Source organism: Gadus chalcogrammus, chromosome 21, assembly GCF_026213295.1.
Source record: "Gadus chalcogrammus isolate NIFS_2021 chromosome 21, NIFS_Gcha_1.0, whole genome shotgun sequence".
NCBI lineage: Eukaryota > Metazoa > Chordata > Actinopteri > Gadiformes > Gadidae > Gadus > Gadus chalcogrammus.
Window position 1 is genome coordinate 17,047,095 of NC_079432.1, and position 22,613 is coordinate 17,069,707.

The window sequence follows — 22,613 nt, forward strand, 5'->3', positions numbered from 1 at the left end:
TGAGTGTCGTGCGCAACCTGGGCGTGTCTCAGGTGCGCCATGCCAATCGAACTCGAGTTCCATCGAAGTGGGGAAATAAACAGGAAGACTTCCTGCAACTCTGGGTAATGTTGCTCCTCTGGAATATATGGTTGTTTATGGCTATATGTCGAATACCTCCAAGTTTGTCTGTAAGTACCTCCTTTTGGATTTATTTCAAGGAAAAACAGGATCTATCCCTGTTGAGCTTTTGTTCTTGTCCATGTTAACCATTGGTTTTTGAATGGCTGAGTGAATTTCAATACCTGCTTAGGGTTCTCAATCTTATGTCACACAAATAGCTTAATTAATTGAAGACAGGTTAAGCTTCCATGTTTTTCTTTTTAAAGAAACACAGTGCCTTGTATCCTGATATGCATGCACTGATATCCGAAAAAACAATACGACCATTCTCTCATATGTATGAAGTCCAAGTCAGCGGACATTTTGTACTTGATCTTGCCAAACAAGTCTGATAGTAAGTTGTATTGCACTCCGCATTCTGCTATAGATTAGATCTGCCACAGGGAATCTGATTTGACGTCATGATCGTGACGAAGGCAATGGAATACATTATTCATTGCAATCTAGTAGCAGGCTGTCATTTCAGGTGTCTAGGCAACATACCTTATGTGGGATTCCTCCATTTGGCACAGTAGAGTTCTATGACATAATTCATCAAACGTCTTGGAAGTTATTACCACAAAGTAAACAAAACCTCCTAGCACTTCCATGTGTGTGCGCCTTAGATGCCATATTGGTAAGAATTCGTAGAAAATCTGCTGACCAAAGACAATTTGCTTATCAAGTCCGGGAGTAAGTTGCTTGAGAGGACCTGTACATTATTATGCGATACAGTTCCCTTGTCTTAACGGAGCACGTCATTAGTGGTCTACAGATTATCTACACATTTGTTTGATTACTTATCGGGCAATTCAAAGACAATCTTCAATGTTTAGTAAAACGTATTGTGTTTTTGGGGCTATACCCATAAACCATTGTGAAAATATACTGTGACCACTCTTTATATCTACCTTGTTTTCCGACAGGACTATTTCGATTTGACAGTTAATTTGGAAAGTGCACACAGATCCTAATATTGTCGTCCGTTCCTCCACACACACACACACACACACACACACACACACACACACACACACACACACACACACACACACACACACACACACACACACACACACACACACACACACACACACACACACAGGACGACTCTGGAGGGTCTGGTGATTACCAGGGAGGATCTGGTTTAGATTCATTGGATCTCTCAGAGGGTAATATGGTCTCTTGAGCGAAGTGGGCCAGTATGCCCATATTTGTTTATATTTATCGAAACTATTTGTTTATTACATAATTATATATTTCCTTCTTTAAAACAGTGTGTGATGACGACAATCCAAAGAAGATGACAACTATAACTATGAGCGATGACAGCAAAGCCAAAGTTGGAATCGTACCTCAAAATGGAGGGGACGCCAGGTTTATAATTCCTGTATGACAGCGGACTTTAAAATCGTGTGTTATCTTCAGCTTATCGAGCATGTGAGAATGCATATGTTGTGATTGTGTCTGTGTTTCTTCTGCTCTTTATGCCAGGGTGATTCAGACCTGATCATTGACTATGCGTCAGGGCATGGGCCTACCGTTTTTTTTAGTGAGGAAAAGTTGAAGACCCTTCTGAGGAGCAAAGAGGTGGTTGCAGGTACAGCACAGTATATCACCAATGGGACTGCAATACTTACCTTGATCATGTGGTTAAATAAGTTATTAATGTGTATTTTGTTTAGGTGCCATTGCAGGAGCAGCAATGGGTTTGATACTTGCCCTGGGTGTGGCCGCTGTGATGCTCTATAAGAGGAGGATGGAAGATGTTCGAAAAGGAACACTATAGTACATGAGCCGTATGGCATACATTGCTTAACTGCTGACCCTGTCAAAACCCCTCCCGGTTTAACAGTTCTTATACTCTTAAGTCTCTTATTATTTATTACTGCATGGATCAGTGTTGACCATCATCACTCATGAAGAAAACATACATGCCTGCTATTATTTTTTTGTGTTATTTAGAAATATGATTATAGTAGCCTATAGGTTCAAATGCAATGTATAAGGGCCTTCTAATCAAGCGTCAAGTATGGGGTCTGTTCTCAACAAATGTGTACATTTGTTTATTGCACTTTGGCAAAAGGTTCACAGTGTTGTGATCTCAAAGGTTACACAATCATTTGAATATGTACAGAGCAACACATTTGATGTAGCTTTTTCCATTCTTTCTGCTTAACTTCCATTTGCACAACTCAATAAGCAAATGAGGGCTATTTCGTACATTGTGTGTCTTGTTTAATTTATCACATTTTTCATTGTATGATGCATATACTGTTTTCACGTTGTAGCCGAATCTAGCAATAAAACTTGATCGACAAGGAATGATGCCATTCGAGTACAGCTAATGGCTTCCGGTCCTATCTGTCTTACTGGACACGCCTCCTTTTCAAAATAAATAATCCAAATGATATAAGTAAATTATGTTGAAAAGTATATAATCATAAAAATGTATATGCAATTCTTAATGTTTCAAGTATAAACAACAACTCAACTACATATGTATACAACGCTATACAAATAATAATACGGAGCGTCAGTGTGCATTAAATTAATTTTAATATCAAGTAAGCAAATGTAGAAAAAAACATGTATTTTGTCATATTATTACACCTCAACTTTACTAAACAGAATAGTGCATTCAAATCAAAAGCTGTAAAGGCCTTTTGTTTTACCGGAGGCCTGAGCAACGTGTGACGCTCCGCTTGGAAATAAGGGGGCGTCCTCCTCATATCCGCGGTGTTGGAGGCTGATGGTGAGGAAGTTATTATCTCCACAACCACGACTGTCCCCAGATGTATCTCCCGACGGTAGAGGACGGCATGCAGCACTTCAAGCCGAGCCGAGATAGACTCTACACCACAAGATGCTGCGGATGTTGCCATGTGAGGACGGGGACCATTATCCTCGGGACGTGGTACATGGTAAGCTACATAAAATGGTTGTCCCGTGGAGCAGGCTAACATCAGCTAGCATTGTTATTTACCAACACCCCCCCCCCCCCCCCAACCAAACCAAACCAACGGTTGGCCGTGGCTTTGGCCTCGACGTGTTTGTGTCCGTGACGGCAGCTAGCTCACCTTCGACCACAAACGTTGAGTTGTGACCGTTTGACTTCGTGGCGGTAGCGACGGTCAAGCGCTGCTGTCGCTGCTCCTTCGCTTCCTCTAGCTTGTACATCGCCATTTGCCTATAAAATTTCAAACCGCCAAGCAGGCGAACTTTGTTGATGCAAGTTCGCCTGTTCGGCGGTTGAAAATGTGAACGGTTAACGGCGTTAACCGTTTTAAACAGGGCTTGGTTTGCTCTCGGGCTATCTACCGTCTTTCTGTTGAACGGTGTTCTCCCCTCGCGATCGTTCGAACGTTGGTCGCGAGCAGCTGCTTCGTTGTTTTTCGCACACCGATTTCTTTTTTTTACGGTTGTTCCTGTTTCAAATAAAGTTGTGCTAACTAACTACTGAAGAGTTAATCAAAAAGAGAATCGGCAAACGTCTCGTTGTAGGGGTGGAATAACTCAATAGTTGATTTGTAACGTTGGTTAGTGTTTTCACATGTTCGCTCAGACACGCCGAGCATCAGTCATCCCTGATGCGCCCTCTGGCCCTCATCACCCTTAGCGCTCCGCACTAATCCCTACTTTCAGTGTTACGTAACATGGATGCTGCTGTAATGTTAATTACGTTGGAGCAGGGGCGTTGCTAGACCTAGAGTTTTACTGGGGCACAGGCCCCCAACTGCCAAAATTTTTCTTTTTTACGTGTGCACAATATGAAATATATGGATACAGAAGGGTGTGTACGAGCTTCAAAATTGTTGTCACTGTCATACTGTAGGCTATATTAAAGCACTGGTAAAGGTAAAGACGCAAAGATGGATTCATGAGTACCGTACAATTATATTTATTTCAACACATACACATCTCAAAGATTTACAAATAAGGTAACTGACAAATAAACAAAAAGTCTCTTTATGACCTTCACCTCTTTATCAGGAGAAGTCTACACATCTATATTTATTTAGAAGCTGTGTGGAAACAGCATAATTTTGCCAGAACGACATGTACTAAAAAGGCAAGAAACAAGGTTTAAAACTAATAGAATTTCTGACTTAAGGTGAGGTGGCTCATTGCCACCAATCAACCTGGAAAATGTTATAGAACCATCAAAGCTCTTAAATTAAACTAAATAAGGCCATACACTACTGCATAGAGCCTTTTTAAATGATTATTTTTTCACTATTAAGCTGTATCGCCGCGCCTTCATGGTGGCAAAGCGGTCAATAACGTGGCTTTGACTCACTTTGCATAGTTGCTCCTTTTCAATGGACAAAAGAGAAAGTTGGTGAAGCCTTCCTTGCCCCATGGTTGACCTATGCCAGGTGTGGAGCCTTCTCGACACACTGAAAGATCGCTCACAACTACAACTGTTTACAGGAATTGTGAGTGCAATGATCTGAATTATCTGTGTCAATGTTGGGATCATTGTTGGATCCAGTATGTTAAAAACACCCTGTATATCCATAATTTCCTTTTTTGTGTTAAGGAAGTTTTTGTCTAAAACTTCCTCAAGTTTTGAAGACAGACAATTTTTCATTCATTATTCATTTTCTGTGTGTGTGTGTGTGTGTGTGTGTGTGTGTGTGTGTGTGTGTGTGTGTGTGTGTGTGTGTGTGTGTGTGTGTGTGTGTGTGTGTGTGTGTGTGTGTGTGTGTGTGTGTGTGTGTGTGTGTGTGTGTGTGTGTGTGTGCTATAAAGCTACAGACGCTCAGTATTGAAAAACTGGTGCTAATTATGTGGGCAACATTCTTTAACAGCAATCAAGTTGTCATTGTTTGTGTCAAACAAGTTGTGAATTTGTTGTAACGTTAAAAAAGGAGATGACTTACTCTGGGCTTTTTCCAGCTCCCGTGGTTTCCAACGAAACATGATCAACAAAAAAACAAGGAATTGAAAGCTACTTACAATATGCCTAGGTTACATTAATTTCCCCTGATGGCAGCAATGTTCCACTTTCAGCTGGAATTCACGGTACATCAAAACCACGTGTCTTCTTTAGATTTCAGTTCCCTTTATTTATTCACACAGTTCAGCAGCGGCATTTATTCAGAATCAGAGCCTGCATTTAGGGCGACTATCACTACCCAGCAGAAAAATAGATGCACTATAAATGGTTTTGTATAGCAGTCACGAACATGAGCATAGTTGTGGAAATGCTGGTGTTAGAAAACATAGTTGACGGGAATTAAAGTGCTGCACATCGACTGTACAAATGTAGATTATTCATCACAAGAATTTTAATTCAGAAATCGAATAGGCTAATAAACTCTGAATTGTGAGATAAAATTCGGCATTCTGATAATAAAGTCAGAATACTTGGATAAAATCTGAATTCTGATAATTAAATCCAGCATTAAAGGTTCATTTAAGAAGGTTCTCACCAGTCATTTGTCGCCTGGTCGCAGTGTCGAGTTTTTTTTTTAAGTAGTTCACTAGTCGTAGCGTGCAAATAAATTGCAGTGTCAGAATTCTGAGAATTTTGTCAGCATTCAGATTTCCCAGAATTCTCTTACACTGCAAATTAAAGCGCTACTACTAGCAAACTAGTTTCAGCGTGACTGGAGAGAACTTCCTTAAATTAACCTTTAATGCTAGATTTGCATCAACGCTATTGTGTGAATTAGTATGGTTCTCTTTCATGGAAGCCGGAAGTGGGAGATTCCTTATTTTTTTTACCATTATTGTTTTATTAACAAATTTCTCCTACAGGGGATTGATAAGGCCTAAAAAAATTTTTTGTTTGGTTCCGGTTTCCGACCGACCCTGTCCATTTCTGTGCGACCCAAATTATTTTATGAGCTTTAAAAAAAAAAAAAAAAAAAATTTTTTTTTTTTTTTTATGCAAACTATAATTACGTTTTTGTACAGCATCTCTTCATTCTGTACAAGGATGAGCGCATTCTCTCGTTTTTTAATGAAAACAACCTACTTATCATTCGCTGCCGCTGGAAAAAATAAAATAAAAAAATAAAATAAATTCCCTACCTACCCATGACCTCAACTGACAACCAACAGGAACCAAACTTTTTTTTTTTTTAGGCCTAAAGTTCTATCTAGACTATTGAACAGAAAGAAACACTTGGTCATACTTTACACACTTTCAGAAGAGTCACGTGGACGAATCCGTAAATAACTGATTTTTTTCATTGGTTGTTGCGTTAAATCTTACCCAGATACAATAGGGCTATTTTCTGATTGGCTTTTATGTAGCCCCTTTCGTTTTTTGATTGGCTGGTAAGAGGCAGGCTCGACTGAAGACTCCCGAGGCAGCAGGAGATGCACTTGATGAATCCTGCCGATTCCATAGCAAGAGCGGCGCTTCTGCAGATGAATTTAATAATGATCAATGGAATTTTACTGGGGCACTGGAGACTTTTACTGGGGCACGTGCCCCAGTAAAAAGGGGCTGACGACGCCTCTGCGTTGGAGTACCCATGCGTCCAAAGTAATGGCCTTTTCATAGTACATCCAAAAATGATGCAAATGTTTTTACTTGTTAACACTACCAAGCTTTTATAGGGGAAATATGTTAATTGTGACTGAATGTGTTGGTTATTATCTAAAATCTCAACACACTGTTTCCTTCCCACAGGTTGTCAACCTCCTGATGGGCATCCTGCTGACCGTGGCTGTGACCCATCCCGAGAACGTGCCCACTATCGACCTCCAGTATGAGGTCATCGACCACTACTTGGCTTCAGACCGGATGTCTGGTAACCAAACACTGTATTTATACATGCGTGCAAGCCTATAAGGGCATAGATTGCAGGAAAAATGCAGATGAGGAGGTTGATATGATGATGATAAAAAAAGATTTACCAGAACTTCTATTAAAACGCACGGATGCTCACTGGTGGTGAAGGATGATGTAATGTGTGTTCACAAGTTGCTTCAGTGAGGGGAGAGGTTTAATTTGAGAAGACTTAAAATGGTGTGTAGCGGAATGAGGAACTATGCAGACGAAAGCTTGTGGTGCTGGTGGCGTAGTTACAGTTTCGCTATATATCTGTTGCGTGTAGAGACGGGCAATGTATTTTAGGATTATGTTCAGCCTTAATAATAATGTAATGGTGTTAAAGTAGCATAGTCAAGGAGGTTTCAAATGTTTTTTTCCTGTAAACCAACCAAATCACAATTTAATGTTTTGACACTTGTCGCTAATGCTAGCTTCCCCCAGAGAAACATTAAACGTCATTGATCACAATCCATCCATTTTCCTAAATCTGCCGGACTCTAATATTGTAGTATGTTTAGGCTGTAGCTGCTCTCGTGGCACAGCTGGGTTTAACCCAGAACTAGAAGCTGTACAGACTACTGAGTAGCAGCATGCTCCTCCAGCTTCGGGTAGCTAGCCACAGTCTTTGTGGTGGTGTTATTGTTGGATTTGCGGTTCTGTCCCTGCTTATGACGCAGCAGCAGATGAGAGGGAAGAGGCCCATCTAGACTAAACCCTGTGGCAGGCCTATGCCGACTCTATTTTTGTCCTCAGCCACAGTTGAATCTGTCTCTGAGTCTATGTCAGAAATGCTTTATTCAGTGATTCCCTAAGATGTTTTCCAGCAGTGGTGTGGGGTGCACTATGTTGTTGTGCATAAGGATGGTGCTTATGTGCGCGGCGTGCATGTTTGTGTGTGTGTGTGTGTTAGGGGTGTAACGATACATGTATTCGTATTGAACCGAATCGGTATTGACGTCACGGTTCGGTGCATGGATTTACGGTGCGTGAGTACACGGTATAAAATTAAATAAAACAGGCGTGCAAATTAATTAATGTAATGCGGAAGTAATGTTAGATACGCAAGTTCTTCAGGGACAACTAATGGCGCGTTTCCACCGGAGAGGGCGGGTCGGCTCGCGTTTCTACCGCCCAAAGTGGGCGTGAGCCGTACTCGTCTCGCTGATCCGTTGGGGTACTGAGACGCCGGAAAAGGGTGCCGGCAAGTTGGAGCTACACACGTCGTCCTTTGATTGGTCGACAGAATCGTACTTCCGTGAGACAGGGGGATAATAACAAACATACACATTATCCGCAAGGTAATTCTGGACAACGGTGGAAGATTATTTTGAAGAAAATGTCGCAGAAAAGTTTGCCGTCCTACATTGTCCGTCCTACAACAATCCCATACCCAACCTTTAACTATGAACCGTGACCTCAAAACCGAGGTATTTACCGAACCGTGACTTTTGTGTACCGTTTCACCCCTAATATGTAGGCTTTGTTCTATTATAAAGCCACTTGTTGTGTTAGCTTTTCTCTTTTATGCTTCCCTCATTTAGTCTAAAGCCATTCATGAGCTTATGCCATCTACAGTATCCACATTTATATCGGGGTTTTTATTCCATCTATAGCAGAACACCAAGTTCCGGTCTCCAATGACAATGTCACAATAGAGGAGGGTGCAGTAGGGGGCACCTATGTTACATCTGTTTTAAAATGAACTAATCGCTTTTGTTTTGCCCAACATCCTTTTTGTAATTATTTTATTTGTATGGCTTATTGCAGTGGTGCATGCAATCCTATCACCTCGAGGTTATGTGAAGGTGTATTTAGAAAATGGGAAATGCAATGTATAAATATACAGAAGTGTAGAATGTTGACACTCAACACTAGTTTTTGCATTGATGCACTCTCTCTCACATCTCTCCGATCACCATCCGGTCTCCGATCGGTCAATGGCACTGAGCTGTAACACGAGCAGGCTTCAAGAAGACGTTTAATTAGTCTGTGTTTCAGTGGGTCTCTGCTGATGTTGAGTGGCTAACCGTGAGTTAGCGAGTGCTCTCCATAACACAACCGGCATTAAAGAGTAACGCTATAGACTTCCCATAAGGGATCAAATGCAGATATTTTACCCGTTTGCCATCACTCGTTATCGTAATGGCAGACAAAAAGAGCATCGAGCCATACTTGAATCATGCTTTCAAGCCAAATGTACAAATGCCTCAACTTCTATTAAATTCTAATACTTCTTTGTGCAGAGAACGCCTGCTTTGGATTTGCCATCTCCCTGCTGATGCTCACCATCAGCGCCATGATGGTGTATGGAGCCATAACAGTAAGAACACACTACCTTTTTCTATAGCACTATAACAGTGCGTTATTGGCTGTGATGACTACCTTCTTCAAACTCCTGAAAACTCATGCTAATGTTTGTCACGATATGTGTGCGTGATCACCGGCTTTCAAGATGTGAACTTGCGTAACCCTACTGAATAACCTCTCCTCTCCATTGGAGGAAAACAGTTTTCCCTGTGCGCCGTGTTATAACATGTTGAATCAATGCTTTACGGCAGGAAGAATGCTGCCTCAAGCTTTGTTTCTGAACACATTCACAATGCGTTCAGATTTTCTATGGATCATTTGTCTTGCTCCCAGGCCTGTCTGATGCCATCCCACATGAAAGGCTTGACGGCCCCTTTGGTGTGTAACTGCATCCATCGTAGCTACTGGCTTACAGATCTGCTCAGTTGAGGCATGAGATGACCTACCAGTTCACGTCGTTCAAGCACGTCAGCAATGTTTTGAACGGTTCTCTCTTAATTCTGCAAGGGCACATTTCATACAATGATTCTAGATCAGCTGCCCCTAGTATCGCAGCTGTAGCATAGCTGTTGTTACAGCTGTAGTATCTTCCCTTATGGCGTTAAAGAATACATTTGTTTATTGGCTGCACTAGAAATCCCCTAATCGGAATAGATCCCTAAATGAAAGACTTGGTAGGGAGAGTAAAATTTGGCATCATCCGGTTTATGTCCCAATCCAAAGCCGGGGTAGGGATAGATATTTTACGTTGATGTAGTTAAATGTATCTCCTTTGCCTCCTTTTTTCCTCTATTTTCTGTAGCACCGCGACGGCTGGCTCATACCCTTCTTCTGCTACCAGCTGTTTGACTTTGCCCTGAGTTGCTTGGTGGCCATCAGTCCTCTGACCTACCTGCCCAGGATTAAAGACTATCTGGATCAGCTGGTGAGTACAGCCCTCGCTCCAATATGTTCTGATGGAGGGCCCATGGGTTTAATGAATGAATGTTCATTCATTTATGAATGAACATTCATAAATAAACACTAATTCCATGTTGATACTACAGTTTGAAAGCAGCCATACACGGCCTCTTATTCTATAGTATTTTTTTAAGAAAACGACTTGCCTTTTGAGGGTGGTGTATGGGTTACTATTAGCTTTGACCCTGGTAAACTGAGAAATTGTGTTGGGCTCTTAAGCCCAATGTTTTCTGAACGCTGACATTGTATTTGAGTTTTAAAAATAGAGCACGCAAACTCCCATCCTTCTCATCTCTCTCCATATACCATCACAGAGTACAAGGACCGTGCATTCAATTTAACTGCAGCGTAGAGAAACGCAATGACACCACTGTAGCTTTATCTTCGATGTGTGGTCATACAAATAACACAGCCGTGCACACAAAATAATATTGTGAGCACTTTTAATGCACTCCATGCAATAGAGACCAGTAATAAAGCCTGTGAGGAGAAAATCATTAATTGAGCGCAAACATAAAGTGAGGCATAAAGCACGCAATAACCCCGGTGTGCAGAAATACTCTTTATTCTCGTGCTCGCATAGTGTTTTCCTGCTTGCTCTGATCTTCTTTCTGCTGGTGTTGATAGCTTTTGGGACTAAGTGGTTTTGAGCCAGCAATGGCCATTGTATCCAAGAACGTGATCGTTTAATCTAACCCAGTGTTTTTCAAGCACTGTGCCGTGGGAGATGGACAGGTGTGCCGTGAAAAATGATGCAAATTCACTTCATTGGTTAAAAATATTTATTTTGGTCTACCCCGTGTAAGCCAGTCTGAGCCGAGTGTGCGTGGTCGCGCTGTTGGTGGTATGCAACGTAAATACTCCCATATGCCTGTTGGTGGCGGTAGGCAGCGCAATTTATTGACAGATATGCAAACAATAAATGACAGATGAAGTGATTGATGTACACGTGTGTAACGCAACGCAAACATGGATAAATATTTGAAAAGAAAAGAACCCACTCCTGATCAAAGTGCCCCCATAACCAATCCAGTTGATGAGCCCACAACAAGTGGGGTTCAAAAGAAAGCAAAAACGGTGAGCTCAAGGCTGTACAGTGACATGTATCTGCCATTTGTTTTTTCCTTTACTGGGGATCCTGTTGCACCGGGTCCGTTGTGTGTAGTATGTGGGGAGAAGCTATCAAACAGTGCCATGAGCTCTAGCAAGCTTAAGCGACACCTGCAAACCAAATACCCATCCCTCCAAAATAAGCCTTCGGACTATTTTGTTCCTTTGCGTGACAGCGCTGGGAAACAGGCAACTTTGATGAGGAAAGCCACAAAGGTGTCCGAGAAAGCCCTCCATGCTAGCTATTTAGTAGCTGAACTATATCAAAAAAGCCACACACTGTCGGGGAAACATTAATATTACCAGCCTGCAAAGCCATTGTCAATGCCCTTCTAGGCCCAGATGCAGAGAAAGAAGTGGCTAAAGTCCCCCTCTCGGATAAAGCCATAGTGAGACGATTGATAAAGTCTGCGGCCATAGAGTGTGGTTTTGGAGAAGATACGTTGTAGTGAGAAATATGCTTTGCAACTGGAGGAATCCGCAGATATCAATGGCCATGCGCAACTAATGGCCAACATGCGCTTTGTCGATGGAGAGACTATCCGCGAGAATTTCCTTTTTTGCAAAGCAATGCCTGATAAAACCACAGGAGAGGAAATCTTTCGGGTCACATCAGAGTACCTTTAACAAGCGTGTTGGATAACGTTGTGAGCATAGTGAACTACATTAAAACTAGACCCCTGAAAAGCTGACTGGTTTTCCCGGGGTAAAGTTCTGGCCCGCGTATACGAATTGCGGGAGGAATTACAATTATTTTTGACTGAAGAGAAGAGGTTCGATGACGCAAAGCTGCTTGCAAGTGATGAATGGTGTGCGCGGCTTGCATACATGGCAGATACGTACATATCTGAATTAACTCAATGCGCGAATGCAAGGTCGAAATGAAAGCACGGACAAAATAAACTGATTCCGTTCAAGGATCTCCGTCTGGCGACAGCATTTGGAAAGGGGTGACACTCTCGAAATGTTCCCCCTCGCCCAAAAATGGCAAGAACAGGTCAACACTTCAGCCCTGCGCGAATTGATCAGAAAACACCTGAAAACACTTGAAGGGAAAATATTAGAGCTGTCAGTTAAACGCGTTATTAACGGCGTTAACGCAAATCAATTTTAACGGCGTTCATTCTTTTAACGCGCGATTAACGCAAATTATTATTTAAAAAAATTAAAAATAAAAATTCTGGGCTCAAAACAAAGAAGCAGTAGCCTGACTGCTATGTTCAAGGCGTATCTTTGTATGTTCATCGTTTAATTGCATTATAGGCTTTTTTTTTGTACCGTCCTGTTTTGATCAGTATATGCCAATGTTGTTATCAATAAAAAAACATTTGCACAAGGCAAGCCGATGCACTTCTCCATGTTGATAAGAGCATTAAAATGAGAAAAATTAATGGGACAAAGAAATCAAGGGATATTTAGCATAGAAAAATAATTTGCGATTAAGCGCGATTAATCGTGAGTTAACTATGACATGAATGCGATTAATCAAGATTAAATATTTTAATTGCTTGACAGCTCTAGAAAATATCCTTTTATTTTCCCTCAGCCAACACAACTCATTTGACTGGGTCAGGGACCCATATAGGTCTGTGGTTCATAAAGACACAAATTTGACTTTCCAGGAGCAAGAACAACTAATTGAACTGAAAGAAGATCGCACATTAAAACTGCTCCATGCACCATGCACCTACAGCTGGATAGTTTTTGGTTGACTGCTGCCAAAGAATACCCAATCGTGGCAAACAAGGCTATCTCAACATTGCTCCCTTTCCCCACAACATACTTCTGCGAGCTTGGCTTTTCAAGTCTAACTGCAATAAAGACTAAAAACTGAGAACGTCTGCGATCATCATGAATATTTGTACTGCTCATACTGCTGCATACTCTAAAATGTAATTGTGGCATCGATGCAAATAAATCTTTGTCCAATATGCAATGAAATATCTGAAATGAATAAAGTGCCCTGTGTAAATGTAAATGCTCCTCTCCAGCCGGACTTCCCCTACAAAGACAACCTGCTGTCCATGGACTCCAGCTGCCTGCTGCTGTTTGTGCTGCTCTTCTTCGCCTTCCTCATCATTCTCAAGGTTAAGCCCTGCCTACACTTGCTACACACCTGTATTTCAAAATCTTTCATCCAAAGGTTAGACCGCAGAGGGACTCTACGTTAAGTGGCAGAACTTGTTCCTTTTCAATGGTCCACTTAAAGAAAGTCTTATCTGAGGTATTGATTAATTTGACCTATTCAATTTAATGTAATGATGTGCTGCTAAGTATCCTGGGATCTGGACATGTTTTTGTTGATCATGACTTGGGCAAGCTGACATTGGGTCGTTAATATTTCTAATGTCTCCAGGCTTACCTGATGAACTGTGTGTGGAACTGCTACAAGTACATCAACAACCGGAACATGCCAGAGATCGCTGTCTACCCCGCCTTCGAGGCCCCGCCACAGGTAACCCCAGATCCCCAGATTATTCACAAACTTATTACAGACACAGAAACATTTGCGTAATGCTACCATCCACTGCCTCTGCATTTCCTGCTGGGTTTTGCAATGGATCGCCTTTAAAGATGGCCAGGAGGTGGCGTCTCTTTCACATATTCGTAGTGTTCTTGTTTTCAAATATCTTCAACTTGGAAACTGTTCTTCTACTTGTCTCTCATTCCGGTGAGAAGCTTTGACCTTAAAACCATCAAAATATGAGGCTTCAATGGTCCGACAGTGAGGCCCAGCCATATTTATTCCATTACCATACTTGAAAGATTGAAGTACATGAGAAACATGTGCAAATACTACCTATAGATGTCTTGTAAAATTCTTCCAGCACTACCTAAAATACTTTCTCTTTTATTTCCTCATCAGTACATCCTGCCCACGTACGAGATGGCAATGAAGATGCCAGACAAAGAAGCCCCTCCCCCCTACATGCCAGCTTAGATTACCCCCACAGACCACACCTCCTCCCAAGACAGTGTTAGTACATCTATTCACATTTAGTTGTTTGGCCTTGCCTGTGTGTGGGTATGTTGAGTGTACAAGTGGAACAGTCTGAAGAGTCTGTACGTGAGTGCTTGCAACGTGGCCCCGACCTCTGTCCTTTTCTTTTTGTTTCTAAGTGTCTTAGTAAAAAGGATTCTTGTGAACGAATCGACTCGCTTGAAATGCTCTCATCGATTCAGCACCACCATCCTACACCCTTTTAAAGAGTGATATGTGAAATGTAAAATAACAATGTTAGGACAATCCACAAATTATAAATATGATCTTAATGTTGAATTTGGCTGTTATTTAATTTCACCAGTTTATTAAAAATCTAGTTTTTATTCCATTCTCCAGTTTTTTGGATGAGTACCTTTTCAGTGTTCTGTTTTAGTTTCAAGCATTGCTTTAGGCCTGTCCATCACCATGTGCGTTCTGTTTAGTTTAAAGCATTGCTTTATGCCTTTCCATTACCCTGTGTGCCAAGCACATCTCTATCCATGGCCCTGTTGTGGTACGATGAGTGACCTCTCCTTTTTTAATGTGCAGCCTAAATTCAGAGCAACAGATTGCTCTTCTGTAGTCGCATGCTGCTTTATTCCTCAACACCGCTCTTTACTTTTCATGACATGTTGATCCTGTTGTATAACATATTGGCTTCAATAAACGTTTCAAGAAAAATTATTGTCTCGTTGAACTCTGTCCGAGTCTTGCACGATAAAAAGAACCTTATAACTGTTGATGAGGACTACTAAAATATGATATGAGGCTATGTGTTTCTGCTTCTAAAATATGATTTAAGACAAACAATTGTCACCTAAATGTCATGCCATATAATTTATTTAAATCCACACGATCTTTACAATTAATCGAATAACCATTATTTTACATCTACATCAATCACGGCTGTATCAAACATGGATGGCGGAACGACCCAGGGTTAGAAGTATTATACTCAATCCAACTAAAATGGCTGGTCCGTATGTAGTGAATGCCTTTCTCAAATTGAACCCATCAAAGTCAGACAACAAATTATTATGCACATGGTCTGTGATGATCCATCTATTTACTACTTCTTTTTTTCCACTCCACTCATTTCAATTATGAAAGTAGTTATTCTAGTAACATTATTTTCGTGATATTGTCTTAACCTTAATTTATATGAAATAAATCTGTCTACTTTTGATCATCCTTATCATTTGTTCGCTTCAAGCCCTTCATTTGGTGGGCAATTGTCACACTGTTACAATTTACGGCCACAACATCCAAATTGTTCTGAAATAAATAACCATTATTAGTTATGAATTGTTTGTATATTTGTTTATATAATTAATTAAACTAGAAAAAAATGTTGATTGGAGATACAATTGTTTTACTTTTTCATTAGAAACATTTGGGTTTTTTACACCTACCCCGAGGTGTCCCTTCTATGTTTGTTCTTCATTCTTAGCACCGTGCTAACAGGCATGTTCTGGAGGAGCGCTTCACAGGACATGACATGACAGGGAAAAAACTAAGTAGAAATAAAAGACACCAGGGGGAGACATTGCAACTACAAAAGGACTCCAAGCAATGCATGGTATAAGTTGCGTTTTCGTTTCTTATTTGATGAATGTTCAAGGCCTATTTTCACATTCTTTGGAAAAAATAAATAAGCCAAAGTCCCATGTCCTCGCTACTGTGTGTGTGTGTGTGTGTGTGTGTGTGTGTGTGTGTGTGTGTGTGTGTGTGTGTGTGTGTGTGTGTGTGTGTGTGTGTGTGTGTGTGTGTGTGTGTGTGTGTGTGTGTGTGTGTGTGTGTGTGTGTGTGCGTGCGTGCGTGCGTGTGCCGTTAGGGTGGTGCCTGCGCATCGCTGGAGCGAGGCGCACCTGGATTGGACCACATGTGCTGGTGGTCTGAGGTCACGACTACTTAAATTTAGACCCAAGGCTAAAGCAGAACAGCTCTCCCAAACGTCCAGTTGGCACAGGAAAGGGTTGGAAAATCCATTGCCACGATAATGTCTTATTTTTCGTGCGTTTACTGCGTTTTGCTGTTGCTATCTGGGGTTTTGGGCACATACCCGCCGAGCGGACTGGATCTCCACCACATAACTGCTCAAAGTTATGCACAGACTAGAAATATAGCCCGACCACCTCATAGAACGCTGAATCCATCAAGTAAGTCTACATATTCATTCTCTAATACGTTGTTTCTTTTTTATTATAATCAAGTGTTAGAATTAAAAAACGTTAATTATTTGTATGATATGAATATTGTCTCGTATTAAGTAGGCCTAGGTTTGTCTTATACGTAAGCCTGTAAGTCCTTTTATATATATATATATATATATATATATATATATATATATATATATATATATATATATATATATATATATATATATATATATATATATATATTTATACGGGGGGCCTAAATCCAGCGATCTGATTGGTTCCTAACTGTTGTATAATTATCTTAAAAAGTTAGTTAAGTTGAGTTAAGAGTTATTCAGCAAATTGTAATTTCATCTTTTAATATTTCCGGCTAACCAATAAGTGAAGCCTAACATTTCACGATACTTTTCAAAACATGATGTGCATGATATCTTCAATATGCCTACTGCAAAGTCCCTAAACATGTTTTAAACGGTTTAAGTGACTGTAACTACTCATGCTTTAACTAATAATTTGTTCCTGCTTGAACAAAACAAACAAATAATTTCACTCTATACAACTCGTATAAAGAAAACTTACACTACACTTTTAATTCTCCTTTCAAGCTGTAAATGTGCCCTAACGCTTCTCCTTTCTGGTGGCCCATAGTTCACGGAAGTGATTACAGGTATAGAGGCTATCACTACCATCACCAGCCACCCAGGATCCCACCGCCGGTAGTGTATCATCCCATCCCTCTATCTCCCCCAGTGACTTACCACCACAGACACTCGTTCCCCATGCCACCCCCCTACCACCACTTCAATGGTGCCGTAGCCCCCCAGTGGCACAACATCCACAGAGCCCACTCACCCCCTGTAGTCCACCATCACAGGGCTCACCACCCCTTCCCCGCAGCTGGCTATTACAGACACCGAGCTGTGTGTCCGTCACCCCCACCCACAGTGCAGCCAGACCCCACAGTAGCAGCAGCCACCTCTAGCCCCACCCCAGTGGTTTACCTCCCCACCACCACCACCCGGCAAGAGTTGCCCTCTACAACAGTAGTAAGCGAGGCCACTGTGCCCCCCACACTACCGGTGACCACCCTTCCACCTGTGACCACTTCCACCCCCATGTTGGTGACTGAGACCACCGAGGCCCCGGTGGGGACCCCCGCTCCTGTGATGCTACCGGTCAGTACCCCAAGCGGCAGCAGCACCAGCGTCAGTCCTGTGGAGACAGGTAGAATATTCCAAGTCAGGTTTGCTTGACATAACCCACATCAATGCTTTGAAATGTAAGTTATTGTTTGTCTTGACAAATGATGGCAAAACATTTGCAATTTGAGTTTCGTCAAACGACAAATTTGGATTATAACATAATGTAAAAAATCTCTGTTTGGGGAGAAATAAAACATTGGATGATGAAACCACACAAATATAGTTTGGGGTTTTCAGGCTTCCACGCTCTTAACCACTGTACCACCACTGCTCAAATAAATGAGCAAAGAACTCTTTCTGACAAACATCTTGGTGAACCATTAAAAGCTGGCTACAGTATGCCCTTTAAGACATACTGTATAATTTTAATGGAAACTCCACAAGTTCCTGTCAATTGAGCCCAGTAATTTTTCAAAACATGCTTGTTAACACTTTATTTTTTAATCTTCTGTAGGCTGTTTGCCACTCTTTAATTGTCTTTAACATAATGGTTCTTTTTTGTGAAAGATGCAATGAATAAGGGGAATGTTTCACAATGTTTGCAAACACAGTTCATAATTTCAAGCAATTCAAGACAATGCCTGTGATTGGTTGCCATAGAAACCGATTCTCAGTGCAGGAGCCTTCCCCTGGATCTGGTGTTCATCATCGACAGCTCTCGCAGCGTGCGTCCCGGCGAATTTGAGAAGGTCAAGATCTTCCTGGCCGACATGGTGGACACGCTGGACGTTGGACCCGATGCCACCCGGGTGGCCGTGGTCAACTACGCCAGCACGGTCAAGATCGAGTTCTTGCTCAAGGACCACCTGAACAAACCCGACATGAAGCGCGCCATCACCCGCATCGAGCCCCTGGCCGCCGGCACCATGACGGGCCTCGCCATCAAGACGGCCATGAACGAGGCCTTCACTGAGCAGTCTGGCGCCCGCCCCCGCTCCCGCAAGATCTCCAAGGTGGCCATCATCGTCACGGACGGGAGGCCCCAGGACCAGGTGGAGGAGGTGTCGGCCGCCGCCCGGGGCTCGGGCATCGAGATCTACGCGGTGGGGGTGGACCGCGCCGACATGCGCTCCCTGCAGCTGATGGCCAGCATCCCCCTGGAGGACCACGTCTTCTACGTGGAGACCTACGGTGTCATCGAGAAGCTGACATCCAAGTTCCGGGAGACCCTGTGCGGTAGGACTGTGTAGGGGGCGGGGGGATGGGGTACGGAGGAGACCGTTCTCCGGTTAACCTTAACGCCGTGCTTCCTGAGGCAGGCTTTACAGGGCGGTGATCCCTCGTCACGGATCATCGAGGGAACTAATAATAATTGCACCTGGGATTATACACTAACTCTGTAACTGAATGTTAACAATGGAGCTAAATGCTCAGTGACCTCATGATGTGGAGCAGGAGAAGACCACATGTTGTCACATGCACATGGAGTGCAGATGTGTGAGCTTGCACTGGTTTGTAGTTGCTAACTCAAGCCCAGCGGAAAGTATCACGGCCTTAAACGGTCCTCAACTTTCACCTTCTTTTACAACAGCAGAAAAGAAAGAATGCTACTCTGTCATTATAAACACAGAGAAAGCTTCAAAGGACCGAGCCCATCAAAGCATCTTCACCAAGGAATGCTTTAAGAATATTCTCTCTTAGCATACAGTGATCTAACTCCATAGAACTTTGTATATCCAAACTAGAAATAGCTGACAATTGGAGAGACCAAAATACTCGTAAACATAGACAAAATACATTGAAGGAAACTTACAGAGTCCAAATTCCCACTGTTGATATAATATTGCAACCTATACTTTAACAGCTGTACGTGGCTAGGCAAGGTTCTACTGAGTTATTTCTTTAATAAAGCAACTGATGGGTCAGATTAATCAATGTATGTACACGGTTCCATAATGTTTTCTCTGTGTTTTAGCTTGTGTTGTCCAACACACGGTGAGCCTAATCAGTATGCAAATGAGATGTGGCTGAAATGTGGTGAAGGTTTCTATCCAGAGACAAGAAATGCACCTTCTGCCAGCCACGCTTAGACCGCTGTGTAGATAAGGGGCTTGCTTCCTAAAGATAACGCTTGATGGCATGGGAAAAAAGTCCCATAACTATGTGCATGAAGATATATGTTATTCGAGTGCAGCTCAGTAGGAATACATCAAAATATGGATTTCTACCGAATATCAATCTTTCAAGGGATGGCACCGAGGTAACCAGGGCATGCCTTATTGACATCCGTGGAACATTGGATTTGTTGATGGTTACAAATGTATCCCCAAATTTTATATTAGAAACGTCTCATCATCCACCTTAATCTCGCCAAGGCGCCCCCATCTTGGTGGCGCCTCCTAATCCTGGCTTATTCCAGGTGTGGACCCCTGCGCCATGGGACACCACTGCGATCACATATGTGTCAACAGCAACGCCTCCTATTACTGCAAGTGCCGGAACGGTTATATCTTGAACACGGACAAGAAAACATGTTCCATGAAACGTAAGAACCTAATGGGGCCCTGCTTATTGGCGCCATGTTGTAGAAATTATCATAAAAACATTGAAAGACGTCCTGAACTGCTGATGTTATATTCATGCCATTTAGAGACGTGCCCATTACAGCTTTAAATAAACAACAACAATGCTTTAAATTAATATTTCATTTATTTGCCTAAATGGAAGTGCGTCCCAACATCCCATCCGATTGGAGCCTCACAGCTTGACTCCTTTGATTGACTGTGGTGGTTTCCCATTTGTTGGACAATAAGCCATGTGGCACTCACACGATATGTGTTAAACTTAGTTGAGAACGCATGAGAAACAGCAAGCTTTTAACAACATGTCTGTTCATCCAGGACAAAGTGCAAAATACTGATGGTGAGTTGGTAGTTACAAAGTCATTCTGGATTATACTACCGTACAGGATATATGACGGGTTATATTGTTTCGCATCTTCTTTGGAGAAAGAAAATAATAAGATGTTTATCTAAAGTATGCATTTTTGTGCTTGATCAGGCATGTGTTGTGAAACAAAAGTACTAGTTGTATTGCTGACTTGTGTGTGTGTGTGTGTGTGTGTGTGTGTGTGTGTGTGTGTGTGTGTGTGTGTGTGTGTGTGTGTGTGTGTGTGTGTGTGTGTGTGTGTGTGTGTGTGTGTGTGTGTGTGTGTTTTCATGCTCTCGCCCTGCGTACGTGACCATTCTCTTGCATGGATGTGAAATGTGTGCTTCCCCCTACTGAAGAGGTGAAGGCTGCGGTGGTACAGGACCCCTGTAAATGTGAAGCCAGGCTGGCGTTCCAGAGGCAGACGCAGAGCGCCATCCAGCAGCTCGCTGCTAAACATATCCTTCACCCCGCTGTCCACTGGCTTATCCCACCCACCTCGGGCTCAATCCCCAAGGTCCTCAGCCGTCTGGCAGGCATCCTTGAGCAAGGAGTTTTATTTTAACACAATCACATGATTTTAACACAATCACACACAAGCATGGTCGCTCAACGCCCTACCTGTTCTTCAAGGACGTGTATCTGAGCTATCACTAGAAGTCGCTTTGCGTCTGTGGCTAAATAGCACTTTATGGGAATGAATACTGTGTTGGGATAACCCCAATAAAGTCCTCTAAATTCAAAACAAGGTGAGGCAATAGGAGTAACCATAGAGCATGTTAACATCGGCATCCATTCCCATCAACATTTTTGTAACATCCCACAGAGACTGTATGATGGCCTTGACTGCTCTCACTCAGTGACGTCACAGGGAGGGTGAAGCAGCTGGAGAGCGCATTGGGTCGTGCTTAGGGGGAACGGTGAGCAAGGCTTGTTTCTCTTACGGATGATTGGTGGGCTAACAAACAAAAACAAAACAGGGCCCACGGTTTGACCTGGTGTTTATTTGACATCCACAGACCCACCAGACTGTGTGCATCCTGTCGGAGTCACAGACATGGACCATTGCAACACTGGCACGCAGTCCCTCTCACGTCCTGTGTCTATGGATGGCATGTTATACAGAGCTATTGTTTGGAAACAAAAGGCTTTTCATTATTTGCAATTTATACATTTTGTTCATTTTTGGCTATTCATAATTATTATTTTGTCATGTTGATGTGGAAATATAGATAAATAAAACGATTTGTATGGCGTTTCACCTAATCTCTTAAATACACACATATGTATATATGCATACTTAGAAATACATATATATATATGTATATATATATTAGTTTGAAAAATAAACTAGTTTGAATAGTTACAATTGACAAAGATATATTATTTCTGCAGTTAGAATTCTTGTTCCTTTACTACAAAATTGATATACAGCCTTTTCTATTGTAAAATATATATGAATGATTTTGGTTAACGAAAATGTGGTTAACTGTTGCTTTATTTACAACTTTATCGATGTTTTTTGCATTTATTTATATTTTTATGATAATTGCAAGATATTATTCTCTTTCCTGTTCCCTGTTATCTTGTTTTAAAATAAGCAATTTAATATGTTGTTAATCAGCTCTTCTAAAGACATAACACTGATTGGTTTTCTGTCTTTCCTTTTTTATTGATATTCTGAAATGTTATGACATTAAACATGTTTCGTTCTTCAACTTAAACAGCAGAAGAGTTTGTTGTGTACTATTCAAGTGAACAAAACAATTATACAGTAGTCTACCAGACATTGATGTATCTGTTGTTCATGGGATCCTATGTGATGGATATAATGAAACAGCTGCAGCTCCTATTTTTAACTAGTATTACTATATGCTTTAAAAAGCCGCAACTGTTATGCTCTTCAATTTCCGAGAGTTTCTATCCCATACAAAGCTGAATACCTATGTCCCTGCCATGTCTTCCTATAGCCTGAATGTCAATATTTAAAGTAAATATCCAGCTCCAGTGCAGAAGTCTGTTCTGACAACGTGTTAAAACGGACCTGGACCTCCAGTGAAACCCTCTCAGAGGGCCAGGGGTCAGGGAGA

The 22,613-nt window shown here is 41.9% G+C and overlaps 2 protein-coding genes across 2 annotated transcripts; both read left to right on the forward strand.

The window, feature by feature from the left end:
• Positions 1 to 2,847: 2,847 nt before the first annotated feature.
• laptm4a (lysosomal protein transmembrane 4 alpha) lies at positions 2,848 to 14,986 on the forward strand. The gene is made up of 7 exons (XM_056581254.1): positions 2,848 to 3,065; positions 6,791 to 6,911; positions 9,178 to 9,254; positions 10,044 to 10,166; positions 13,303 to 13,398; positions 13,668 to 13,766; positions 14,178 to 14,986. Exons 1-7 carry the CDS (start codon positions 2,937 to 2,939, stop codon positions 14,250 to 14,252), a joined length of 720 nt encoding a protein of 239 aa, XP_056437229.1. The 5' UTR covers positions 2,848 to 2,936; the 3' UTR covers positions 14,253 to 14,986.
• Positions 14,987 to 16,266: 1,280 nt separating this feature from the next.
• matn3a (matrilin 3a) lies at positions 16,267 to 21,853 on the forward strand. The gene is made up of 6 exons (XM_056581573.1): positions 16,267 to 16,453; positions 18,256 to 18,831; positions 20,015 to 20,140; positions 20,883 to 20,979; positions 21,378 to 21,443; positions 21,543 to 21,853. Exons 1-5 carry the CDS (start codon positions 16,294 to 16,296, stop codon positions 21,433 to 21,435), a joined length of 1,017 nt encoding a protein of 338 aa, XP_056437548.1. The 5' UTR covers positions 16,267 to 16,293; the 3' UTR covers positions 21,436 to 21,443; positions 21,543 to 21,853.
• The last annotated feature ends 760 nt before the right edge of the window (positions 21,854 to 22,613 follow it).